This window comes from Heterodontus francisci, chromosome 23, assembly GCF_036365525.1.
Source record: "Heterodontus francisci isolate sHetFra1 chromosome 23, sHetFra1.hap1, whole genome shotgun sequence".
Taxonomy (NCBI): Eukaryota; Metazoa; Chordata; class Chondrichthyes; order Heterodontiformes; family Heterodontidae; genus Heterodontus; species Heterodontus francisci.
In genome coordinates, this window is record NC_090393.1 from 27,940,821 (window position 1) to 27,964,730 (window position 23,910).

The 23,910-nt window shown below is 41.8% G+C and overlaps 1 protein-coding gene across 8 annotated transcripts in view; it reads right to left on the reverse strand.

Moving 5' to 3' along the window:
* Positions 1–23,910, reverse strand: part of LOC137382665 (uncharacterized) — a 231,890-nt gene that overhangs the window by 22,855 nt on the left and 185,125 nt on the right. For 5 of the 8 annotated variants that reach the window (XM_068054903.1, XM_068054900.1, XM_068054902.1 and 2 more), the window contains one exon: positions 2,041–2,163. The exons of 1 other annotated variant lie outside the window; for it this stretch is intronic. In XM_068054903.1, coding sequence (XP_067911004.1) covers positions 2,041–2,163 — 123 coding nt within the window. Of the gene's footprint in view, positions 1–2,040; positions 2,164–9,315; positions 9,415–9,473; positions 9,531–23,910 lie in introns of those variants that run through there. 2 more of the 8 variants (XM_068054905.1, XM_068054907.1) reach the window with 2 other exon arrangements.

The window sequence follows — 23,910 nt, forward strand, 5'->3', positions numbered from 1 at the left end:
ACAGTTTATAATGTGTAGCGTTAAAAAAGGAAAGCGCTGCTTCTGGCTTCAAGGCACCTTTTTAATTACATGGCAATGTAAGATATTTTCCTTTCTTTTAATATCTAACACTGTGTGGTTATTTCCTTCAATATAACTGAAGGCACAATCAATATGATCCTTCAAAGTGAAAGACATAATGTCCACAGTCCTTTTGATCTAAACATCAGCTGTTATTTCCTCCCAGAGAGATGATATTTTAAGTCTGCCTCCGACAGAAATGTCTAGGTCTCAGGACGTGGGCACTGGCAGATCTGAAGCCCTGGTTTCAATATACAGAACAGACGGCTGCTGCTAGACTCTTCACGGGAGGACCCTGGAGGCTGAATATTTAACATTCAACAAGAAAGACACTTACTCAAAAGGATTATTTTGTATGAAAATCAAGAGCTAGTCTTGGAGCACAAATTAGAGATAGATAAATGATTCAAGAACTGACTTCTAGTTATGCTTCTTGCAATTAAAAACATCCAGTCCTTTACAAAAGCACAAATAAAATTTTAAGGACTCCCTTATTTTCAAATCGTGCTTGCGTACATTTACCATGGTTAAACAGTAAAGCGGCCACACTCTGGTGAATTAAACCAAGAGGATCCCTGCTGAGTGCATATGCTTTCTATCATCAGCGTGAGTTTGTTTAGTCTGTTTCAAGATTAATTTTGTTTATTAAAAAAACCCCATCTTGCCAAGTTTATATTGTGTTTTCGCAAAAGCAAAAAAAAGTAGGAAAAAAATCTGCTGCGCTAGCGTCAAATTCAAAGGGTTTCTTCCATTGGGTAGCACTAATGATCTTTCGCAGAATGCAAAAGGAATGTAGGATTCTCAGTGTCAACTTGCCTGTTTTACCAGAACTCACTGTTCTAAGATAACATTCGATGCAGCATTAAAAGAGGAAGAAGGTAGATAGATGTCAGATGAAATTTAATGTGGAGTAATGCGAGGTGAGAAGGAGGAATAAGGCCATTTACACTAGATGGTAAAATTGGAAATGGAGTAGAGGAGCAGAGGCTTAAGGGTGCAGATACACAAATCTTGAAATGTGATGGACAAGTTGTTAAAACACTGTAAAAAAAAGTCTATTAAAATTCTAATTTTTAAAAAGATAGAGTTGGAAAGCAAAGAGATAGGAACTGAAGGAAGTGCAAATAAGATTCATTAAGATGATACCAGAGAGGAAAGGCTTCAGTTATTAGAATGGATGCGAGAAAATGGGTGAGGGGGGCTCTTTTTATTGGAACAAAAGATGATTCAGAGAAGATCTGATAGAGGCATTCAAAATTATTTCTGCTAAGTCAGTAACTAGAGCTGTAAATTTAAAATGACCAAAGAACAAAAGTTCGAATTATACAGCCTATGCTGGCACTTTGAAAGAGCTTTCCAATTAGTCTCAGTCTTCTGCTCTATCCCCATTGTCCTGTAATTTTTTTCTCTTTTCAAGTATATATCCAATACCCCTATGAAAGTTGCTATTGAATCTGCTTCCATCATCCTTTCAACAGTGCATTCCAGATCAGAACAATTTGTATGCAATCAGGTTTCTTCTCATCTCACCCCGGTTCTTTAGATTGAGAAAAAAAAGTCAGTTGTTAGGACATGGAATACTCTACTAGAAACAAGAAGTAGATTCCCTTTGTTAAAAAAAAAAAGCTGGTGTATAAATATTTTAAAAAGGAAAAAGTTGATAGGGTAGGGGAACAGAACTAAGCAAATAGCTCTTTCAGAAAACTGGCACGGGTTCAATTGACCAGAAGGCCTTCTTCTGTGCTGTAAAATTCTTGAATCCAAAATCTTGAGTAACTGTCGCAACTTACCTTTTATCACTTAATACGTTGGTTTCTCATATAGTGTAAAGCAAGATAACCTATGAAAGTGATATTTAATTGCCTGTGGGTGGGCTTAATTCGTAGCAGAGAGGGGGTTCCCAACGGTGAACAATAATTGACATGATTATGGCTTTTTTTTTTGTTAAATTCTCCCCCAAACCAAAATTTCTCAACTTACCTTGGAGGCATTTCTTACAGTTGAAAGCCTGTGCGCAATTACTAAAACCGTTCTCTCTTGCATAACCCGATCGATGGCCTCTTGTACTAGGTGCTCACTTTCCGCATCCAATGCGCTTGTGGCCTAGCAAACCAGAAAAATGTGTTAGGGAGAACCAGGCATGTTTCAGTAATCTACTCAATCAAATCATTTCAATGTCCATCCACCACAATACCATGGGAATTGGTAAGTGCATAAGATTATCAGGGGTAATGTAAACCAGGATTAAATGGAGCACTGATGTCTGATTTATATTACATCCATTATCTATAGCAGCAGGAAACAACTGTTACTTCACTTTAGGGCAATAAATAATAGCCAGTCAGAACTCTATTGCCGTTTTCCGCCGCACCCCCTCTCCCCCACCAGCCCCCCACCTAAAAAGACAACTTCACCATGATTGCAAACACAATTGTGTTCCTTCCAAGATAGGGGAAGAATTGTTCTAATCACTTTGTGCAATGACATCTTAAGTATGTTCTTTTGGAATGCATTTACAATGCCATCATATATAGTGACCAGATTAATTCTTCCAACTCAACCCATAACGCTTCCCTTAAACAAAACAAAATCACCATTTTTATTAGTTCAAATTTGTAACATTAGTCTGATCCAATAAGTCAAGAGTATTCTGAAGCAATATGTCCCCAAGCAAACATCCATCTGGTGATTGTGTGGGAGGGAAGGTGGGGGATGTGGTGGTGGTGCTGGGTTGAAGGGACAATTAGAACTGGCTTTTCAACCACATGGCAAGTCTAGAAATTCATCTGATGATAGAATTCAGATATAGTTTGGGTGAATAGGATATATCAACTGTGAATAGACCACAAAGAGATAAATCTAACAAACCCACACTCCCAGCAGTCACATTTGGGATGGATTTTGTGCACCGGCGGGGTCCCTGACGCCGGGCCAAAAAGGCGGATTTCTAGCCTTTCTGAGCCCCACCCCCAGCGCGATTTTATGTTGTTATGAAACTTAAGTGGCCAGTGCCGGGATCCCCGTCCCTTTAAAGACAGGGATTCCGCCTCATAGAGCTGCCGGATAATCACAGGACCGGCAGCACAGCAGTATCAGTGGCTATTGCTGGTCCTACAGAGGCCTTGGACCCAGGTCCAGTGCTGGAAACCCAGACCTCAGGTAAGTGAGGCAGGGTTGCCGGGGCTAGTCCGGTCGGCGCTGGCGAGGGGGGTGGGAGGGTGAACGTTAAGTGCAGGGGGAGGTGGGGTCCAGGGAGGTTTTTCCTGGCAAAGGTCCTCCATGGGCCTCCAAGTCCGCAGGGAGGGTGCCTCATATTAATAGGAGGCCTCCCTGTATGGTGGAAGCAACCCCTGCTGCTGGTTAAATTCCAGCAGCACAGGGAAGAGGCCCTTAAGTGATTGTTAATAGGCCATTTAAGGGCCTCAATTGGCCTCTGGTGGAAAGGCAGTCATTGGCCAATCCCACCAATGACAAAATTGCTTGGCGATCGGCCCTCCACCCTCCCGCCGCAATTTTATGGGCCCAACCCCGCCTCCGACCCTGTCTCGGGGGGGCTCCATAAAATCCAACCAGAAGGGATGGCAGGTTGGGGAGGTATCTGCATTACTATAGTGCTCAGTCCCTGACCCAACAAATAATGAGAACTACTAGAAACAACATCCCAACAAGGAACTAAACCAGAAACACCAAGCAGATTTCTGAACCAGCATCTGAGAAATTGGGTTTGATATCAGCAGGTAGAGTTTCTACTATGGGCAAAATCTGCAAACCAGGCACTAATGGCATTCAAAATTATGTTAGTTTTCTGAATTGACAGTTTTGATCACATTTCTTTTCAAACTGATATGCATATCATTTGACTTAAAATCTTCCATGAACCAGCGCAATTGAGCATTTTAGAATGCAATCTAAAAAAATTTATATTAGAAAATATTGCATTATATATTTAAGAGTGGTAACCTGGTGCAGTTTTAATGTAGTTGAAAATGGGTTTATCACAAAAAGTAGATGTTTTTAATCAGTATCTAGTCTACCACTATTATAAATAATTGAAAATGACTTAAAAAAAAACTACACAGGAGCATTTACTAGTTTCTTTGGTGTAGTCATTGAGTAAATTACATATTTAATATTTAAAAAGTTTTAAAAAGGTGCTAATTAGAATCCTTGCACGTGTTAAAGGAAACTATTTTAAGAGCCTCCTCAAAGGCCTCCAAACGGGCACAATTAGCGGAAACTTGCCACGGTGATTAATTCAGTTTGGGAGTGTGGCCAGTTACATGAGCGATGCTGGCTTCCAGTGTGATGTTTTTAAACTAGTAGAAAAGATCATGGAAACTTGATTTGCTCTGGATGCAGTTTGCACTTGAAATTCCATGACCTTCAGCACTGGTTTGGCTGATTTTGGATGAATTGCGCTGATAACCTCATGACCCAGCACATCCCTCACTCCACCGTTACCATCAAGCCAAGGAATCAACCCTGGTTCAATGAAAAGAGTGCAGGAGAGCATGGCAGGAGTAGCACCAGGCATATCTAAAAATGAGGTCAGGACTCAGGTCAACACAGGAATACTCCCATGTCAAACAGCGGAGGCAGCATGCAGTAGACAGAGTAAACGATCCCACTACCAATGGATTAGATCAAAGTTCTGCAGTCCTGCTACATCCAGTTGTGAATGGTGGTGGATTATTAAACAACCAATCAAAGGAGGAGGCTCCACAAACAACTCCACCCTCAATGATGGGGAAGCCCAGCACATCAGTGCAAAAGACAAAGCTGAAGCATTTTGCGACCACCTTCAGTAGAAATGCTGAGTGGATGATCCATCTCAATCGCCTGCTGAGGTCCCCAGCATCCCAGGTCTTTAGCCAATTTGATTCACTCCACGTGATATCAAGAAACAGCTGAAGGCACTGGATATTGCAAAGGCTCTGGGTCCTGACAACATTCCAGCTGTAGTACTGAAGACTTGTGCTGTACAACTAGCTGCACCCCTAGCCAAGCTAGTCCAGTACAGCTGCAACACTGGCATCTACCCGACAATGTGTAAAATTGCCGAGATGTGTTCTATCCACAAAAAGCAAGACAAATCTAATCCAGCCAATTACCACCCCATCAGTCTGCTCTCGATCAACAGCAAAGTGATGGGAGGTGTCATCGACAATGCTATCAAGTGCCACTGAAACAGCAACAACCTGCTCACTTATACTCAGTTTGGGTTCCTCCAGAGCCACTCGGCTCTTGACTTCATTATAGCCTCGGTCTAAACATGGACAAAAGAGCTGAACTCAAGGTGAGAGTGATTGTCCTTGGCATCAAGACAGCATTTGATGGAGTGTGGCATCAAGCCAAATTGAAGGTAATGGGAATCGGGGGCTAAAATCTCCACTGGTTGGAGTCATAGTAACACAAAGGAAGATGGTTGTGGCTGTTGGAGGCCAATCATTTCAGTCCCAGGACACTGCAGGAGTTCCTCAGGGTAGTGTCTTAAGCCCAACCATCTTCAGCTGGCTTCATCAATGACCTTTCCTCCATCATAAGGTCAGAAGTGGGGATGCTTGCTGATGATTGTACGACATTCAGTACAATTCACAACTCCTCAGACGTTGAAGCAGTCCGTGTCCATATGCACCAAGACCTGGACAACATTCAGGCTTGAGCTGATAAGTGGCAAGTAACGCTTGTGCCACACAAGTGCCAGGCAATGACCATCTCCAATGAGAGAGAGTCTAACCAACTCCCCTTGACATTCAGCAGCATTACCATCGCTGAATCCCCCATTATCAACATCCTGAGGGTCATCATTGACCAGAAACTGAACTGGAGCAGCCACATAAATACTGTGGCTACATAAGCTGGTCAGAGGCTGGGAATTCTGCAGCGATTAACTCACCTCCTGTTCAACTACAAGGCACAAGTCAAGAGTATGATGGAATACTCTCACTTGTCTGGATGAATGCAGCTCCAACAACACTCAGGAAGCTTGACACCATCGAAGATAAAGTAGCCCACTTGATTGGCACCCCATCCACCACCTTCAACATTCACTCCCTCCACCAAAGACGCACAGTGGCAGCAGCGTGTTCCATTTATAACAAACAATGGCTCACTGAATGTTTTAACCTTAAACCTATATCAAAACTGAACAAAAATTGTTTTAGCCAGCAGCTTATTTTGATGCTAAAAGACAACATCTTCATGCTTTTCATTGTATTTTAAAATCCTACTATCATTCAATATTAAGCACACACACTTCTCCCTTTCCCAAAGCTAATGAATTACAGGAAAATGTATAAATTCTACACCTCACAGTAAAAACAGAAACTGTAGTGGTATTTCTGAAGGTGCAGTCCATTTATCCAGATTTTGAATCTATGCAAGTACCAACTATACATGCTAAGGGACGACATTTTCCCTAGCCAACCCTCACCATTTCTTACCTCTACAATGTACTTAGAGAAATTTTCCCTCTCCTCAACTTGCTATGTTGTGAAATTATTTTCTGTACATAGAAACAGGAATAGGCAATTCAGCCCATCAAGCATGTTGCACCATTCTATTAGGTCATGACTGAGCTGTACCTCAACTCCACTTCACTGCGTTTTCTCTAGAGCCCTCGATATACTTACCCAACAAAAATCTATTGATCTCAGTCATGAAAATTTCAACTGGCCCAACATCTACAGCCTTCTGGGGAAAGGTTTGTTCCATATTTTCATGCTTCCAGATTTTACTCCTAACTGGCCTAGCTCTAATTTTAAGATTATGTTCGCTCATTCCGGTTTTCCCCAATTTTGCTCAATGCTTACACACACCTCACTGCAGTGCAATGACATCCACAACATATCTCAAGATCTGAGCTCTCTAGGGGGTCAGAATTTCCTGAACACTTTGACAGAAGTCCAAAGAAAATCATAAACCCGTCCCCCAACAGTTTGATTGCAGGAACAATTACAGTCCACTCCCATTAATTTAAGTAATTTTTTTGCGCTAAAAATTCAAATTATCAGCAATCAAATTATCCAGAATTACACAACTTCAAACTGACAGGAGTAGACTATATACGCCAAAGTACACACAGGCAGCAAATCAAACAGATTCATAACTTGGTAGATAGAAAATACATTTTGTGCAGATTATTTTCAACGATAAATTTATTTATGGTGCATCTCCAATTTTCCCAATGCTGTTCATATCTTTGCTGATCCTCATTACTGCCTGTTGCTCGTTAATGACTGCCACATTATTGATCAGAACTAGTTAGGCTGCGTCCTACGTTTGTCCCCTTATTCTGCAGCTGAGGTGCTGTATCATGGCCATCAGTCCTTCTAGTAACTCACGAAAGCAGTTATTCACATGAGCCTAAATAAATGGCACAGGTCATCAGCTGGGGTGTGTGTGTGGTTGGGGGGGGGGTGGGGGGGAATGTTGGGCAATTGCCACTAAGCCTGATCCTGTCTGTGCCCACTATCCACATTTGCTCACTTTTTCAGAGGATCATTGGACAGTAATCTGGAATGGTAATCAAGCTGACTTCACACTTTCGCTAACAGCGATACAGAGATGGGTAGTGCCCCATTCGTGTCCAGGCTGAGATCAGATGGTAATACAGACCTTGGATCAAACCATCAAACTTCCAGGTCTGTATAACTTAGTACTGTGCCATCTGGTGTTGATACCCACTAAGCCAGTGGTAGAACTTTAGAGGTATTGTAAGCAACTCTTCATTACTATTAGTATAATTACATACAGGATTTCAAAGAAACTATTCTGTATCTGACTTTAGATAATTGAGTAATCAATGCCCAGTGTGGCAATCCTGAAATTAAACTGGTAGATTCAAACATGGACTGAAGTTTAAGTAGTCTTATTTGTCCCAGCTTTTAAATAAGTCACCACAGAACACTTCATCTGAAAGGAAAGGGAAAGGAGAACAAAAAAGATCTCTGTGCAATTTGTTTGATATCATAGCAACAGTATAAAGTGCTAGTTCAGCTGCTTTTAACTGCAATGTGTAAGATGCTATCTTAGCCGTACACTATCTAGCAATAGCTTATATTAAATATATCCCAGACAGCTCCTTTTTAATACTACTATTTACTTACTAGTGTTATTTCATTTTGGGCATAAAAAGTCAGTGTTTAGAAAAAAAGGTGCTAATTCCATTAACTAAAAAGTTAAACCCTGAAGAAGCCTATATGTAGCTGGAACTTCTCTTTTCCTTAATATTCTGTTTCATCTCAAATTGGTGTTAATTTTAAACTTCGAATTTTATCTCCCTACACACACTAAAACTCAAGTTATAATTTAGAAAACATGTTCGCTGATCCAAAATTATATGATTTTTACAACATATTTTAGGAACTGATTTGATCAAACATAAATTGAAATTAAATCTAACTTGTAACACATCAGTTACACATTGAACACATCTATATGGTTGGAAGTTTTGAACTTTGTGTAGCAGTTTTATAGCACACTGGATTCACTTAAATGTAGCTTTGGCTTCTTACAGTTTTTAACATCTAAATTCATTATGTACAGCTAATAAGTCAGTTTGTTTTAAAATACTGGCCAATTTATAACACAAACCACACATGGTAATTCCCAGTAAAAAGCAACACATTTCTAACTAGTAAAAGTTCTCCATTAATTAGCAGTTCAACAATAACGCCCTAAGCATGCACCAGAGTGCTATACAGGATGTGCGTGTATCTATATATAGTTATATAATATAGCAAAATATCAAATCAAACTTGTGGGAAACCTGTATCTTACTGCTTTGCACTGCAGTCCCAAGTGCAATCACAGACTACATGTTCACTTCACCATATCTCATTTAAGAACAAATTAAAATACAAACAGATTTGTACTTAGGGGAGGCGGTGGCGTAGTGGTAATGTCACTAAACTCGTAATCCAGAGCCCAGGCTAATACACTGGAAACATGGGTTCGAATCCTACCATGGCAGATGGTGAAATATTGAATAATAAATAATGGTGACCATGAAACCATAGTCGATCTTTGTAAAAACCTATCTGGTTCACTAATGTCCTTTAAGGAAGGAAATCTGGTGTCCTTACCTGGACATGTGACTCCAGACCCATAGCAATGTGGTTGATTCTTAAAATGCCCTCTGAAATCGTCTAGCAAGCCACTCAGTTCAAGGGCAATTAGGGATGGGCAATAAATGCTGCCCACATTTTAAAAAAAAATCCCCAAGTTTATTTCCTCACGAACCAACCTGACATCATGAGACTAAAGGTAAAGCAGGCAATATAGTCAGCAAATAGCAAGTGTGTTCCCGGAGTGGGAGTGGGTGCTGGAAATGCACAGCAGCTCAGTCAGTATCTGAAAGACAAAGATGCATTAAAACTTAGGACACGTTAACACTTTCAGATGCTAACTGACCAGGAGTTTGTGTGGTTTTTTTTTCAGCGCCCCGTTCAGGTTTTTTTTTTCCATTTCTGAAAAAGATCCAACATTTTATACAGCTTACATCCCTGAATATTTCATAGCCTCAACAACTATGTTTTATTCAACATTTAAGTCTTTTGAAACACGTGGAAGCAATTTAAAGATTAAATTAATGACTTGCAGAGGACTCTCAAGGCAGTTTCCATAACACAATTCCCCAGAATCAGTAAAAATGATTACACAATGTCTTTACACTTTAGAATGCATGTATTGCATGGTGAACAACTGATGTCTGAACATGTGTTACAAAGTCTAACACTTTAAGGGGTCAGCTGTTAAAGTGCACAAAACTTGAGTAGCTTATTAATTTATGATCACTGTTGGCCTTACACGTCACAGATTCTTAACCATTTTACATTCCTTAGAAGGCAAATCTTCACAATGTACTTTGAATTTGCAGTTTGTATTTTCATTATTGCCACAGTGGAAAAGCATTTTTTTGTGATTTCACATCACAATGCAAATAGTTAATAAGAATTATGCTGCATATTTGGAGGTGGGTTTTATTGGAAAAAACAAGTCCAGTGCTCTCACAAAAAACAGCTTTTTAAATTAATTCACTACTTTCCAAAGATGACAACACTGCTGTCTAAATATATAAGTAAATCACTAACTTGATAAGATTGAAGGGACAGCTTCACGAGTTCATCATTCAAATCTCAGTCCTCTTGCATTTGCTTTGCGGAATATATTTTTCTCAAACACTAAAATTTTCACCTTTTACCGAAAAAGTGGATTTAAGACGGACTCAAAGAAATGAAGCACATCAACTTTGAATTCTCTGAATATCTGAGCATTTCATTCGAAACACTGACTTTGTTTAATGGTCTATACCTACTGTTCATGCTAATTTACAGAAAAACGTGCATTTTACTTCTAGTCTGAACTAAGCTTCAAATAGCCCCAGAATGCATACACATTTTTCAGCAGCCTTCATAAAATTCATTCAGTTCATCATATTTAGTTCTATGATTTTTAACATAAGTCATCTGTAATCTTGGTATTTTTCTATTTTTTGTGTTATGTGAGGATAATGAGGCCAAGAATTACCACACAAAGCTACTGCCATCTTACTTAATTCAGAAATAATTTTGTCATGAAGTATCCTAAACTATGGCATGGGAACTGTAGCTGCAATTATGATGCCCTTATCTATCAGAGATCTGTTCAAATACTTTAAAGAAACAAAATTAGCCTCAGAATCCCATAAGTCCACTTCACATAGAAGCACTTAATTTGTATTGATATTAAATGCTTTGTAATTGGGGAATTTCTACATCTGCCTCACCATAATTATGGTTCTCCAGAGTTCTCCCCATTAATCTTGGAATGTATTTGCTGAATTTAATAAAACCCTTACATAGTACAATGATTACTTCCAGTCAAGGCACAACTAAAACCTTATTTTACAGTCAATGCTTTATCAAGCTCTCAGAATCTACATGAAGGCACAACACACGACTTCCAACTGTTGGGACAATTTGTAAATTATCATTTTACAAGCTTAGCGAAGGCTATTACACCATAAAGTATGAAGTCATTGAGCAATCTTAAATATGAACCATGTTGATGTTAATCTTGAGAGCAAAATTAAAATTTCTAACTGATTGTAGGCCAAAGAAATTAACGACCAAGGAGGAACAGAACAACTTGTATTTATTTAGCACCTTTAGCAAAACAAAACGCCTCAAGACACTTCATAGAGGTATTATAAAACAAAATATGGCACCGAGTCACATATGGAGATATTAGGACAGATGTCCAAAAGCTTTGTCAAAAAGGAGTGTCTTAAAGGAGGAAAGTGAGGTAGAAAGGTTATGAGGTTTAGAGAGGGAATTCCAGTGCTTAAGAGCCTAGACAGCTGAAGGCATGGTCACCAATGGATTAAAATTGGGGATGCTCAAGAGGCCGGAATTAGAGATGTGCAGATATCCAGGAGGGATGTAGGGCTGGAGGGGATTACAGAGATAGGGAGAGGCCAGACCATGGATGAACCTGAAAACAAAGATGAGAATTTTAAAATTAAGGTTTTGCTTAACCAGGAGCCAGTGTAAGTCAGCAAGCATAGGGGTGATGGGTGAACAGGATTTTGTGCCAGATAGGACATGGGCAGAAGAGCTTTGGATGACTTCAGATTATGGAGGGTAGAACGTGGGAGGTTAGCCAGGAGCACGTTGAAATAGTTCTCTGGAGGTAATAAAAGCAGAGCTGAGGGTTTCAGCATCAGAAGAGCTGAGAGGGGACAGAGTTGGGTGATGTTATAGAGATGGAAATAGGCAGTCTTAGTGATAGCATGGATATACAAACATACGAATTAGCAGCATGAGTAGGCCACTCGGCCCTTCGAGCCTGCTCCACCATTCAACAAGATCATGGCTGATCTGACTGTAACCTCAACTCCACATTCCTGTCTACCCCCAATAGCCTTCCACCCCCTTGCTTATCAAGAATCTATCTACCTCTGCCTTAAAAATATTCAAAGACTCTGCTTCCACTGCCTTTTGAGGAAAGGCATTTCAAAGACTCACAACCCTCAGAGAAAAAAATTCTCCTCATTCGTCTTAAACGCGCAACCCCTTATTTTTAAACAGTGACCACTAGTTCTAGATTCTCCGACAAGAGGAAACATCCTTTCCACATCCACCCTGTCAAGACGCCTCAGGATCTTCTATACTTCAATCAAGTCGCCTCTTACTCTTCTAAATTCCAGCAGATACAAGCCTAGCCTGTCCAACCTTTCCGCATAAGACAACCCGCCCATTCCAGGTATTAGTCTAGTAAACCTTCTCTAAACTGCTTCCAATGCATTTACATCCTTCCTTAAATAAGGAGACCAATACTGTACATAGTACTCCAGATATGGTTTCACCAACGCCCTGTATAACTGAAGCATAACCTCCCTAGTTTCGTATTCAATTCCCTTTGCAATAAACGATAAAATTCTATTAGCTTTCCTAATTACTTGCTGTACCTGCATACTAACCTTTTGCGATTCAAGCACGAGGGCACCCAGATCCCTCTATTTCAGAGCTCTGCAATCTCTCACCATTTAGATAATATGCTTATTTTTTATTCTTCCTGCCAAAATGGACCTATGTCCACTTCACAACTTACTTTCCTACCTATCTTTGTGTCATCAGCAAATTTAGCAACCTTCAGTCCTTCATCCAAGTCATTTACATAAATTGTAAAAAGTTGAGGCCCCAGCACAGATTCCTGCAGCACACCATTCATTACATCTTTCCAACCAGAAAATGACCCATTTGTGCCTACTCTGTTTCCTGTTAGCTAACCAATCTTCTATCCATGCCAATATGTTACTTCCTACACCATAAGCTTTTATTTTCCACAATAACCTTTAATGTGGCATCTTATCAAGTGCCTTTTGGAAATCTAAGTCAGTACATTCATCGGTTCCTCTTTATCTACAGTATGTTACTTCAAAGAACTCCAATAAATTGGTTAGACACGATTTCCCTTTCACAAAACCTTGTTGACTCTGCCTGATTACTTTGATTTTTTTTCTAAGTGCCCTGCTGTAATGTTTTTAATAATAGCTTCTAACATTTTCCCTATGACAGATGTTAAGCCAACTGGCCTGTATTTTCCTGCTTTCTGTCTTCCTCCCTTCTTGAATAAAGGAGTTACATTTGCTATTTTGCAATCTAATGGAACCTTCCCCGAATTTAAGAAATTTTGGAAAATTAAAACCAACGCATCAACAATCTCACAAGCCACTTTTTTTTTATTTTTTTTTTTAAACACCCTAGGATGAAATTCATCAGGACCCGGCGAATTGTCAGCCCACAGTTCCAACAAATTTGTTCAGTACCACTTCCCTGGTGATTGTAATTTTCTTGAGTTTCTCCCTCCCTTCCATTTCCTGATTTACAGCTATTTCTGGGATGTTACTTGTATCCTCTATAGTGAAGACTGATGCAAAATACCTGTTCAATTTATCTGCCACCTCCTTTTTTTCCTTTATTAATTCGCCAAAAGACTTGCAGGTTGATAGGTAAATTGGCCATTATAAATTGTCACTAGTATAGGTAGGTGGTAGGGAAATATAGAGACAGGTGGGGATGTTTGGTAGGAATATGGGATTAGTGTAGGATTAGTATAAATGGGTGGTTGATGTTCGGCACAGACTCGGTGGGCCGAAGGGCCTGTTTCAGTGCTGTATCTCTAATCTAAAAATCTAATCTAAGACTCACTTTCTATAGGACCAACGGTCACTTTGATAACTCTTTTATTTTTTAAATATCTAAAGAAACTCTTACTATCTATTTTTATATTTCTAGCCAGCATTCTCTTGTACTCTATTTTTTCCCTCCTTATTAATCTTTTATTCATTTTTAAAAATATTCTGTCCAAACTTCTGACCTGCCATCCATCTTTGCACAATTATTAAGTTTGATACTATCTTTAACTTTTTTTAGTTAGCCACAGATGGTGCGTTCACCCCTTGGAATTTTTCTTTCTCGTTGGAATGTATCTATTCCGTGTTTTCTGAAATATCCCCTTAAATGTCTGCCACTGCATCTTTATTGACTATCCCCTAACCTACTTTGCCAGTTCACTTTAGCTAGCTCTGCTTTCATGTCCTCATAATTGCCCTTATTTAAATTTAAAATACTAGTTGTGGACCCACTCTTCACTCCCTCAAACTGAATGTAAAATTCAATCATATTATGATCAGCCGAAGGGCATCTTCACTATGAGGTCATTAATTAATCCTATCTCATTGCACAATACCAGGTCTAGTATAGCCTGCTCTCTGGTTGGCACCAGAACATGCTGTTCTAAGAAACTACCTTGAAAACATTCTCTGAACTCCTCATCTAGGTTACCCTTGTTCATCTGATTTTTTCAGTCTATACGCAGAGTAAAATCCCCATTATTATCGCCATACCTTTCTGACAAGCTCCCATTATTTCTTCCTTTATACCCCGTCCTACCATGTGGTTACTGTTAGGGGGCTTGTACACCACTCCCACAAGTGACTTCCTGCCTTTATCATTTCTTATCTCTACTCAAACTGCTTCTACATCCTGGTCTCCTGAACTTAAGTCATCCCTTGCTATTGTGCTAATACCAACATTAATTAACAAAGCCACCCCTCCACCTTTTCCAAGCTTCCTGTCCTTCCTAAATGTCATGTACCCTTCAATATTCAGGCCCCAATCTATGTCATCCTGCAGCCCTGTCTCTGTAATGGCCATCAGATCATAATTTTTTATTATTATTTGCGCTATCAGTTCATCTGTTGTGTTTCGAATGCTACATGCATTCAGATACAGAGCCTACAGTTTTGTCCTTTTATTATTTTTGTAACCTCTAGCCTTATTTGATTTATTCTTAGATTTATACTCTGTCCCTTCCAGTCACGCTCTGTTTATCATTTCCCATATTAATAACTTTCTCTCTTGCCTTCTCTCTACATCTTCCCAAATTTGACCCGTGCCCCCACTATTTAGTTTAAAACCCTCTCTACTTCCCTAGCTATGCAGCTCGCTAGAACACTGGTTGCAGCACGGTTCAGATGTAGACCGTCTCAACAGTACAGCCCCTACTTTCCTCAGTACTGGTGCCAGTGCCCCACGAACCGGAATCCAATTCTACCACACCAGCCCTTGAGCCACGCATTCATTTCTCTAATCTTATTTGCCCTATGTCAATTTGCATGTGGCTCAGGTAATAATCCAGAGATTAACACCTTTGAGGTTCTGCATCTTAATTTGGTGCCTAGTTCCTCATACTGATAATGCAGAACCTCTTTCCTTGTCCTGCCTATGTCGTTGGTACCTACATGGACCACGGAGACTGGATCCTCCCCCTCCCACTGTAAGTTCCTCTCCAGCCCTGAGCAGATGTCCCGAGCCCTGGCACTGGACAGGCAACACAGCCTTCTGGACTCTCGCTCTTTGCTGCAGAGAAGAGTGTCAATCCCCCTCACTATGCTGTACCCTACGACCACTATTTTCCTTTTTGCTTCCCCCCACTTGAACAGCTTCCTGTACCATGGTGCCATGGCCAGTCTGCTCATCCACCCTGTAGACCTCGCTTTCAACCATACAGGTTGCTAGCACCTCAAACCTGTTTGACAATTACAAAGGCTGAGGGTCCTCCACTTATATCTGCTCGGTCCCTTTACCTGTCACACTCACGGTCACGCCCTCCTGTCCCTCACCGCTGATCAAAACAGAAGACCCTATTCTAAGGGGTGTTACTGTCTTCTGGTACAAAGTGCCCAGGTATCTCTCCCCCTCCCTCATGTTGCGCTGTGTCTGCAGTTTGGCTTCCAGATCAATAATCCTGATCCAGAACTCCTCTAGCGGTTTACACTTTCTGCAGATGTGTTTGTCTGGATCGCATTGGCATCCAGGAGATCCCACATTCCACAGCTGCAACACAACATCTGTCCTGCCACTGTTACTTATGTCATGGCATATATGTAGTTGAAATATTATCTCAGGATCAAATACTACTCCGAGGTTGTGAATAGTCTGGTTCAGCCTCTAACAGTTGCCAGGGACAGGAATGGAGTCAGTGGTGAGGGAGCAGAGTTTGTGGTGAGGGAGCAGACAATGCTTCGATTTTCCCAACATTTAATTGGAGGAAATTTCTGCACATTTAGAAACAGGGCAGGGGTCGAGAGAGGTGGCGGTGAGGTAAAGCTGGGCATCATCAGCGTGAATGTGGAAACCGACAATGTATTTTCAGATGGTGTCGCTGAGGGGCAACATGTAGATCGACAATAGGAGGGGGCCACCAAAGATAACTGCGTGGGAATGGGGAGAAAAGGCACTGATGGCGATGCTCTGGCTATGATTAGAGAAGAATGGAGTGCAGTCCCACCCAGCTGAACAACAATGGGTAAAAGGTCACAGACCTGAAACGTCAACTCGGGCTGAATTTTATGAGCCCTCTAAGGATGGGAAAGGCGGTGGTGGGGCCCATAAAATTGTGAGGGAAGGTGAGGGTGGAGTGCTCGTCACCTTCCTGATTGCATTGAATTTAGTCCAGGGCAGGGAAGGTCGAGGACGGCCTTCCCATCCAGAGGCCAATTGAGGCCCTTAAATGGCCAATTAATGGCCACTTAAGGGTCTCTTTCCTATACTCCTGGCATAAAACCCGGTAGCTTCCCTGTGGGCTGGCTGTTGTGGGGGGGGGGGCCCTCCTGCTTGGGCAATTTGTGGCCTACTGAGAGCTCCATGTGACAAAGGTCACCCCTGTGCCGCCATCCACCCCTCCAGTCCTCAGTAACCCACCCCACCTCCCACACTTTGCTGGTGCCTGCCTGACTGGCCCCAGCAAGCTCACCCCAATTACTTGCAGTCCGGGGCTCCATGGTTCCCCCTGGTCTGTGACTGCTGCAGTTCCAGCAGTGGCCATTGCTCCCATTGGTGCCGCTGGGACTGCTGAGCTGCTGGCCCTCTGATTGGCTGGCAGCTTTTGGAGGTGGGAACTCCATCCTTAAAAGGATGGGGACCATGTGGTGCTGGGCAGTTAATTGCCCAAGTGCCGTGAAATGCAGCCAGGGGTTCCCCAAACCGCTGAGGCAGCATTCCCCTTGCCTTTTTGGCCTGGTGTCGGAGCCCCTGCTGGCTGCATAAAATCTAGCCCTCTGTTTAGGAACACAGGAAATGGAACAGTAGGCCATTCAACCCCTCAAGCCTGTTCTGCCATTCAACTATCCCCATATCCCTTGATGCCTTTAATATCATGAAATCTATCAATCTCTGTCTTGAACACAGAACAACTGAGCCTCCACTGCCCTTTGGAGTAGAGAATTCCAAAGATTCACCACCCTCTGAGTGAAGACATTCCTCCTCATCTCAGTCCTAATGTCCCCTGGTTCTAGACTCACTAGCCAGGGGAAAAGTCCTTCCTGCATCTACCCTGTCAAGCCCTGTAAGAATATAGTATGTTTCAATGAGATCACCTCTCATTCTTCTAAACTATTAAAGAATAAAGGCTCAGTCTATTTAATCGTTCCTCAAAGGACAATGTGCCATCCCAGGAATCAGTCTGGTGAACCTTTGTTGCACTCCCTCCATGGCAAGTATATCCTTCCTTAGGTAAGGTGACCAAAACTGTACACAATACTCCAGGTGCAGTCTCACCAAGCCTCTACACAATTGCAGCAAAACATCTTTACTCCTGTACTCGAATCCTCTTGCAATGAAGGCCAACATACCATTTGACTTCCTAATTGCTTGCTGCACCTGCATGCTTTCAGTGGCACATGATCAAGGACATCCAAATCCCTTTGGACATCAACACTTCCCAATCTCTCACCATTTAAGAAATACTCTGCATTTCTGTTTTTCCTACCAATGTGGATAACTTCACATTTTTCCACATCATATTCCATCCGTCATGTACTTGCCCACTCACTTAGCCTGTCTAAATCCCCCTAAAGCCTCTCTACATCCTCTTCACAACTCACATTCCCACTTAGTTTTGTCTCATCAGCAAACTTGGAAATATTACATTTGGTTCCCACATCCAAATCATTGATGTAGATTGTGAATAGCTGGGGCTCAAGCACTGATCCTTGCGGTACCCCACTAGTCACAGCCTGCCAACCTGAGAATGACCCGTTTATTCCTAATCTCTGTTTTCTGTGCATTAACCAATTCGCAATCCATGCCAGTATATTACCCCCAATCTCACGTGCTCTAAATTTGTTCACTAACCTCTTGTGGGACCTTCTCGAAAGCCTTCTGAAAATTCAAATACACCACATCCACTGGTTCCCCCTCATCTATTCTGCTAGTTACATAAGAACATAAGAAATAGGTGCAGGAGTAGGCTATTCAGCCCCGCGAGCCCACTCCGCCATTCTTTGAGATCATGGCTGATCTACTACTTCAACACTATTTTCCTGCACTATCCCTGTAACCCTTGATGATTTTAATATGTAGAAATCGATCGATCTCAGTCTTGAACATATTCAACGACTGAGCCTCCACAGTTCTCTGGGACAGAGAATTCCAAAGATACACCACCCCTTGGCTGAAGACATTCCTCCTCATCTCAGCCCTAAATGGCTTATCCCTTATTCTGAGACTGTGTCCCCTGGTTCTAGACTCACCAGCCGGGGGAAACATCCTTCCTGTCGAGAATTTTGTATGTTCAAATGAGATCACCTCTCATTCTTACAAACTCCAGAGAATAAAAGCTCAATCTATTTAATCTTCCTCATAGGACAATCCCTCTATCCCAGGAATTTGTTTGGTGAACCTTCGTTGCACGCCCTCTATGGCAAGTATAGCTCTCCTTAGATAAGGCGACCAAAACTGCACACAGTACGCCAGGCACCGTCTCACCAAGGCTCCAAATAATAGCAACAAGACACCTTTACTCCTATACTCAAATCCTCTTGTAATAAAGGCTACCATACAGTGGCGCAGTGGTTAGCACCGCAGCCTCACAGCTCCAGCGACCCGGGTTCAATTCTGGGTACTGCCTGTGTGGAGTTTGCAAGTTCTCCCTGTGTCTGCATGGGTTTCCTCCGGATGCTCTGGTTTCCTCCCACATGCCAAAGACTTGCAGGTTGATAGGTAAATTGGCCATTAGCAATTGCCCCTAGTATAGGTACGTGGTAGGGAAATATAGGGACAGGTGGGGATGTGGTAGGAATATGGAATTAGTGTAGGATTAGTATAAATGGGTGGTTGATGGTCGGCACAGACTCGGTGGGCCGAAGGGCCTGTTTCAGTGCTGTATCTCTAATCTAATCTAATCTAAAACATCTTGGTGTTTTCCAGTTGTACATCCAGTTATTTTCTGCTTGCAGTATAACTCAACAGCCTGTTTCAGTGCTGTATCTCTAAACTAAAATATACCATTTGCCATCTTAATTGCTTGCTGTACCTGCATGTTAGCTTTCAGTGACCCATGAACAGGGCATTCAAGTCCCTTTGAAGTTCAACACTTCCCAGCCTCTCACCGTTTAAGAAATACTCTGTATTTGTTATTCCTAGCAAAATGGATAACTTTACATTTCTCCACATTGTATTCCATCTGCCAAATTTTTGCCCACTCACATAGACTCACCAAATCTCCCTGAAGTGTCTTTGCATCCTCCTCACAATTCACACTTCCACCTAGTTTTGTATCATCCCCACTTCCTCAAAAAATCTCCAAAAGGTTTGTTAAACATGATTTCCCTTTCATAAATCCATGTTGATTCTGCCCAATCCTACCATTATTTTCCTAGTGTCCAGTATTACATCCTTTATAATAGATTCAAGCATTTTCCCTACCACTGATGTCAGGCTAACAGGTCTGCAGTTCCCCGTTTTCTCTCTCCCTCCTTTCTTATATAGTGGGGTTACATTTGCTGCCTTTCAATCTGCAAGAATCTGCAGGTTTCCCTCTCCAAAGATGCTAAGTATTTCCAGCACTGTCTGTTTTTTTCAATAGTAACTTCTTGCACTTATTGTTGGAGGCAAGGGTGGAGGAGACAGGAGAGAGGGGTCTAAGATTGCTTGCAATAGAGAAAAGAAGCCAGGGGGCACCTTTACATTTCAGGATGATCCTGGAACGATAAGCAGTTTTTGCAAAGGACTGCAGATGCTTTATGCGGTCCAACCATACCTGGCGATGAATGGCTAAAAGTAGTTATCTACCACATCTGTTCAAGTCTGCATCCCTTGGACATAAGGCAGCAGAAATGAGGGCTGTAGAAAGGGGAACAGCCAGAAGTTATTTAATATCCATCAAGATACAGAAATAATTGTAGGCAATTTTGTGAGGAACACTCAACCTACTTCAGAATGGTCCCTTTCTTAACCTTTATCTCATTTCCTGAATGCATTGTTGACTTGAGACAAGTGTTTTTCTTCTAACCCTGGGAAACATTCAGTGGTTACATCAAGAACAAGGCATTTTACTGCTTTCTAATTAATTTGGAGCCATTCGCCACCATTACGATTATAAATGAAAAATGTTTTTAGAGTAGTTTTCACCTTTCAACATATTCTAAAGCACAAAAGGGGGGAATTTTATGCTGTTCCCCACAGCAGGTTTGGAAATGGAGCAAGCATAAAATCGGGTGGGATGGTGGCCAGGGGGAGCCCCAACACCTTCCCGCCTCCGCCAAAATTAAGACCGGGGAGGGAAGACCTGCAAACGGTCTTCCTGCTTTGCCACCAATTGAGACCCTTAACTGGCCAATTAGCCTTGCGGTGGGTGGCTGTCGCTGCCTGGGAAGCACAGCACGAAAGCTGTACAGGTTGCTACCTGGCTCAGTGGAGGGGGGGGCGATGGGGTCCCTCATTAAAAGGCACATAGTGCCTGAACAAGGAACCCAGCAGCGGGAAGGGGAGCGGCCCGTTGAGAGCCACCCTCTGCCCTTGCTAATGACCCCCCTGCACCCACCTCTCCCGCGACACCCCTCCCACACTGACTGACCTGTGGCCTGGGTCCAGGGACACTCCTGGGCCTTGGGTAGTTTCTCCACTGACAGTAGTCACCTCCTTCGTGGTGTCACTTCTCAGTGAAAGAGCGGACGGCCTCTGATTGGCTGGCAGCTCTCCGAGGGTGAGATTTCTGGCGCTGGGAACTTGACCCCATGGAAGGCCCGCCATGGTCCACTCAAGTGCCGAACTGGCATTAGATTCAGTGGGCCTTCCACAGAAGTGGCGGTGCGTGGTTTTCAACATCACTTTTTCCAGATGTCGAGACCCCTGTCGCCAGCATTAAATCCTGGCCAAATGTTCTAAACTGGTATTAGCATAATTCAAAATTTAATACTTCCATGGTCATTTGCTATCATAATTTTCTATTAAAAATATTTACGTAGCAAAGCAACCAAGCAAGCGTCATCACACTATGGGCTAAATTTTTAACAGCTCTCTGGGGACAGGCTGGGAGGCAGGGGGCCGATAAAATGACAAGGAAAGGCAGGGGGGTGGAGTGCCCATCATCTTCCCACCACTATGCCATCTTGCCAACAGCAGTGAAGATGGTTGAGCCACTTAGGTGGCCAATGAAGGGCCCCTTCCCGCCACCACTGGCATTTTACCAGCGGCGTGGAGGGATGCTCTGCCATGTGGCGGAAACTGTCAGGTAAGCCCAGGTGGCCTCCCAGCAGGTTTGAGAGGGGGTACCTCCTATTTGGGCACTCTTTGACCCACGGAAGCAGCCCCCCAGCAGGACTGGCTGTCTCCGTGCAAAGCACTGCTTACCCTCACTATCACCACCGCTCCCTCCCCTCCCCCACAACCCCTCATCACCAAGACCCCACCTATCTGCTTGTGAGGGTGCCTTTCTCAGCAGTGACTACTACTCCTGGTGGCGCTGCTGAGCTGCCGGCTCCCCTAATTAATTAGCTGCCACTGACGAGATGCAGCCCTAGGTGCCGCAGATCACTGAAGCGGGGTCACCCACACTCATCCCCCCCACTCTCGCTTTGCAGCCCATCTTCGGGACCCGTGCCACAATAACCAAATCCGGCCCCAATTGTCCTGCATTAAGCTACTTGTCAATAATTGTATTTCAAATGCATTATTCTAGATTAAAACAATAGACTTAATTTTTGAACATACAGTAGGTACACAAGATAAATTTGCAATAAAGACAGCAAACTAGCACAACACAAGGATACATCATAGTTTAGATGATAACCAGAAAGGAACAATTAGTTTGCTTTAATTTTTAATTTAAACTATGAGGTTTGAGGTCAGCTTTGTTCAATTTTACATCATTATTTGGCTATTGGAAGATGTCATGGCAGAAATGAGCAATTGGACAGTCCATACAGATGATGTTTGACAATGTCACAGTAAAGGATTAACAACTGTAATGCAATCACAGCATGTCCACTAAGTGATGAGAATTGATTACTGCACACACACAAACACACAAAATTTGTTTTTCACTAATTTAAACAAATAGCTAATTTCGCAACCAGGCTGCATGAAAAATAGCGTAGCACTTCACAGCCCCAATTACATTGGCTCATTCAGATCCTAATCTATTAAAGTCTAAAAATAATCATGAGATAGCAAATCCCATAATGTATTTTTGACATTTAATTAAACAGGTAGGCCAAAGGCCAATGACCAATACATTGACTGAAGACATATTCCAGACAAGTTTACACAGTTTAACAACAATATCTTATAGAGGACAGCAAGGATGTGCTGATGCTGTAACTTTATTGGTGCTGCAAAGCAGTTTCCACTTTACAGCTCTGGAACTGGCCCAACTTAGCTCTGAAGTGAAGTGGTGCAAGAACCCAGGAACAGGTAATCATATCACTTGGGTTTAATACCACATGGACCTTTTGGTTACTTTGTAAACTTACCTAGAATTGACTGAAATACATAACAGAATGGAGATACCCTACCTATACTCTAAAAACATTTTAAAAATTAACAATGACCAAGGGATCCCTGGACATGCCTAGAGCGACTATGGAACTGTACCAATGTGCGGAGTACAAGGCAGGAGAATTCCAACCACAGCAAGAAAGTAAAAATGATGCACTGGCAAGCTGGCACTGGCTTCAAACCAGTACCTACAGTAAAAATGCACACTGAACTAAAATAGCACAATGATGGTGATTTAATACATCTGTATTATTTAATGCTTTAAAAACCAGAGAGATTTAATTAACAAAATAATTGGTCAGCAAAGTTCCTATTTTACATAAGGAGCAATAATAAGGCCACAATTACTCATTAGCCTTGTTTAATGTTGTGTCAGTGAACTTCCTATGATGCACTGTAAAAGAAACAGTAATACTGCAGGTTCTGTTTGACCAAATGTCTTCATGTTCCAGATAATTTGAAGAACTATCTGTTGTTCTAGGTTATAAAACGGAATTGTCAAATGTCAACAGCTGGATAACTCCACATAGATGAAAAGGACAACCATAATAGTATAATTTTTAACAAAAAATTATATCCAATATATGTTATAATTGATAACAGATACATGTAAGTTTAAGGCAATAGTCCAATGTCAGATTTCCAATGAATAACGCAGATTGACTAAGCTCTGCTTTTATGGTTCAGGTCACTGAACCCTAAAATTAGATACTGTCTTGCAGTTCACTGACAGGCATCATTAGGTACAACTACTACCAAATTCTAATTTCTAGACTGCAGAAAGTTTACTTTTGTCTTCGAAATACACTAAAAGCATTAAATTTTTGGTTGCCATGAGTAAATGCTTTTAGATTAACTAGAACAGATTGTTATGCACTGAATTAAACAGGACTGTATTAAAACTAGTCAAATAAAATTACACCAGCTTAATTTGCCAATTAAGATACATGTCATCAACATGGTGTTTTGCATATTGGGATTTATAGAATTTTTTAAAAGTCTGTACAAAAAATATACAAATTTG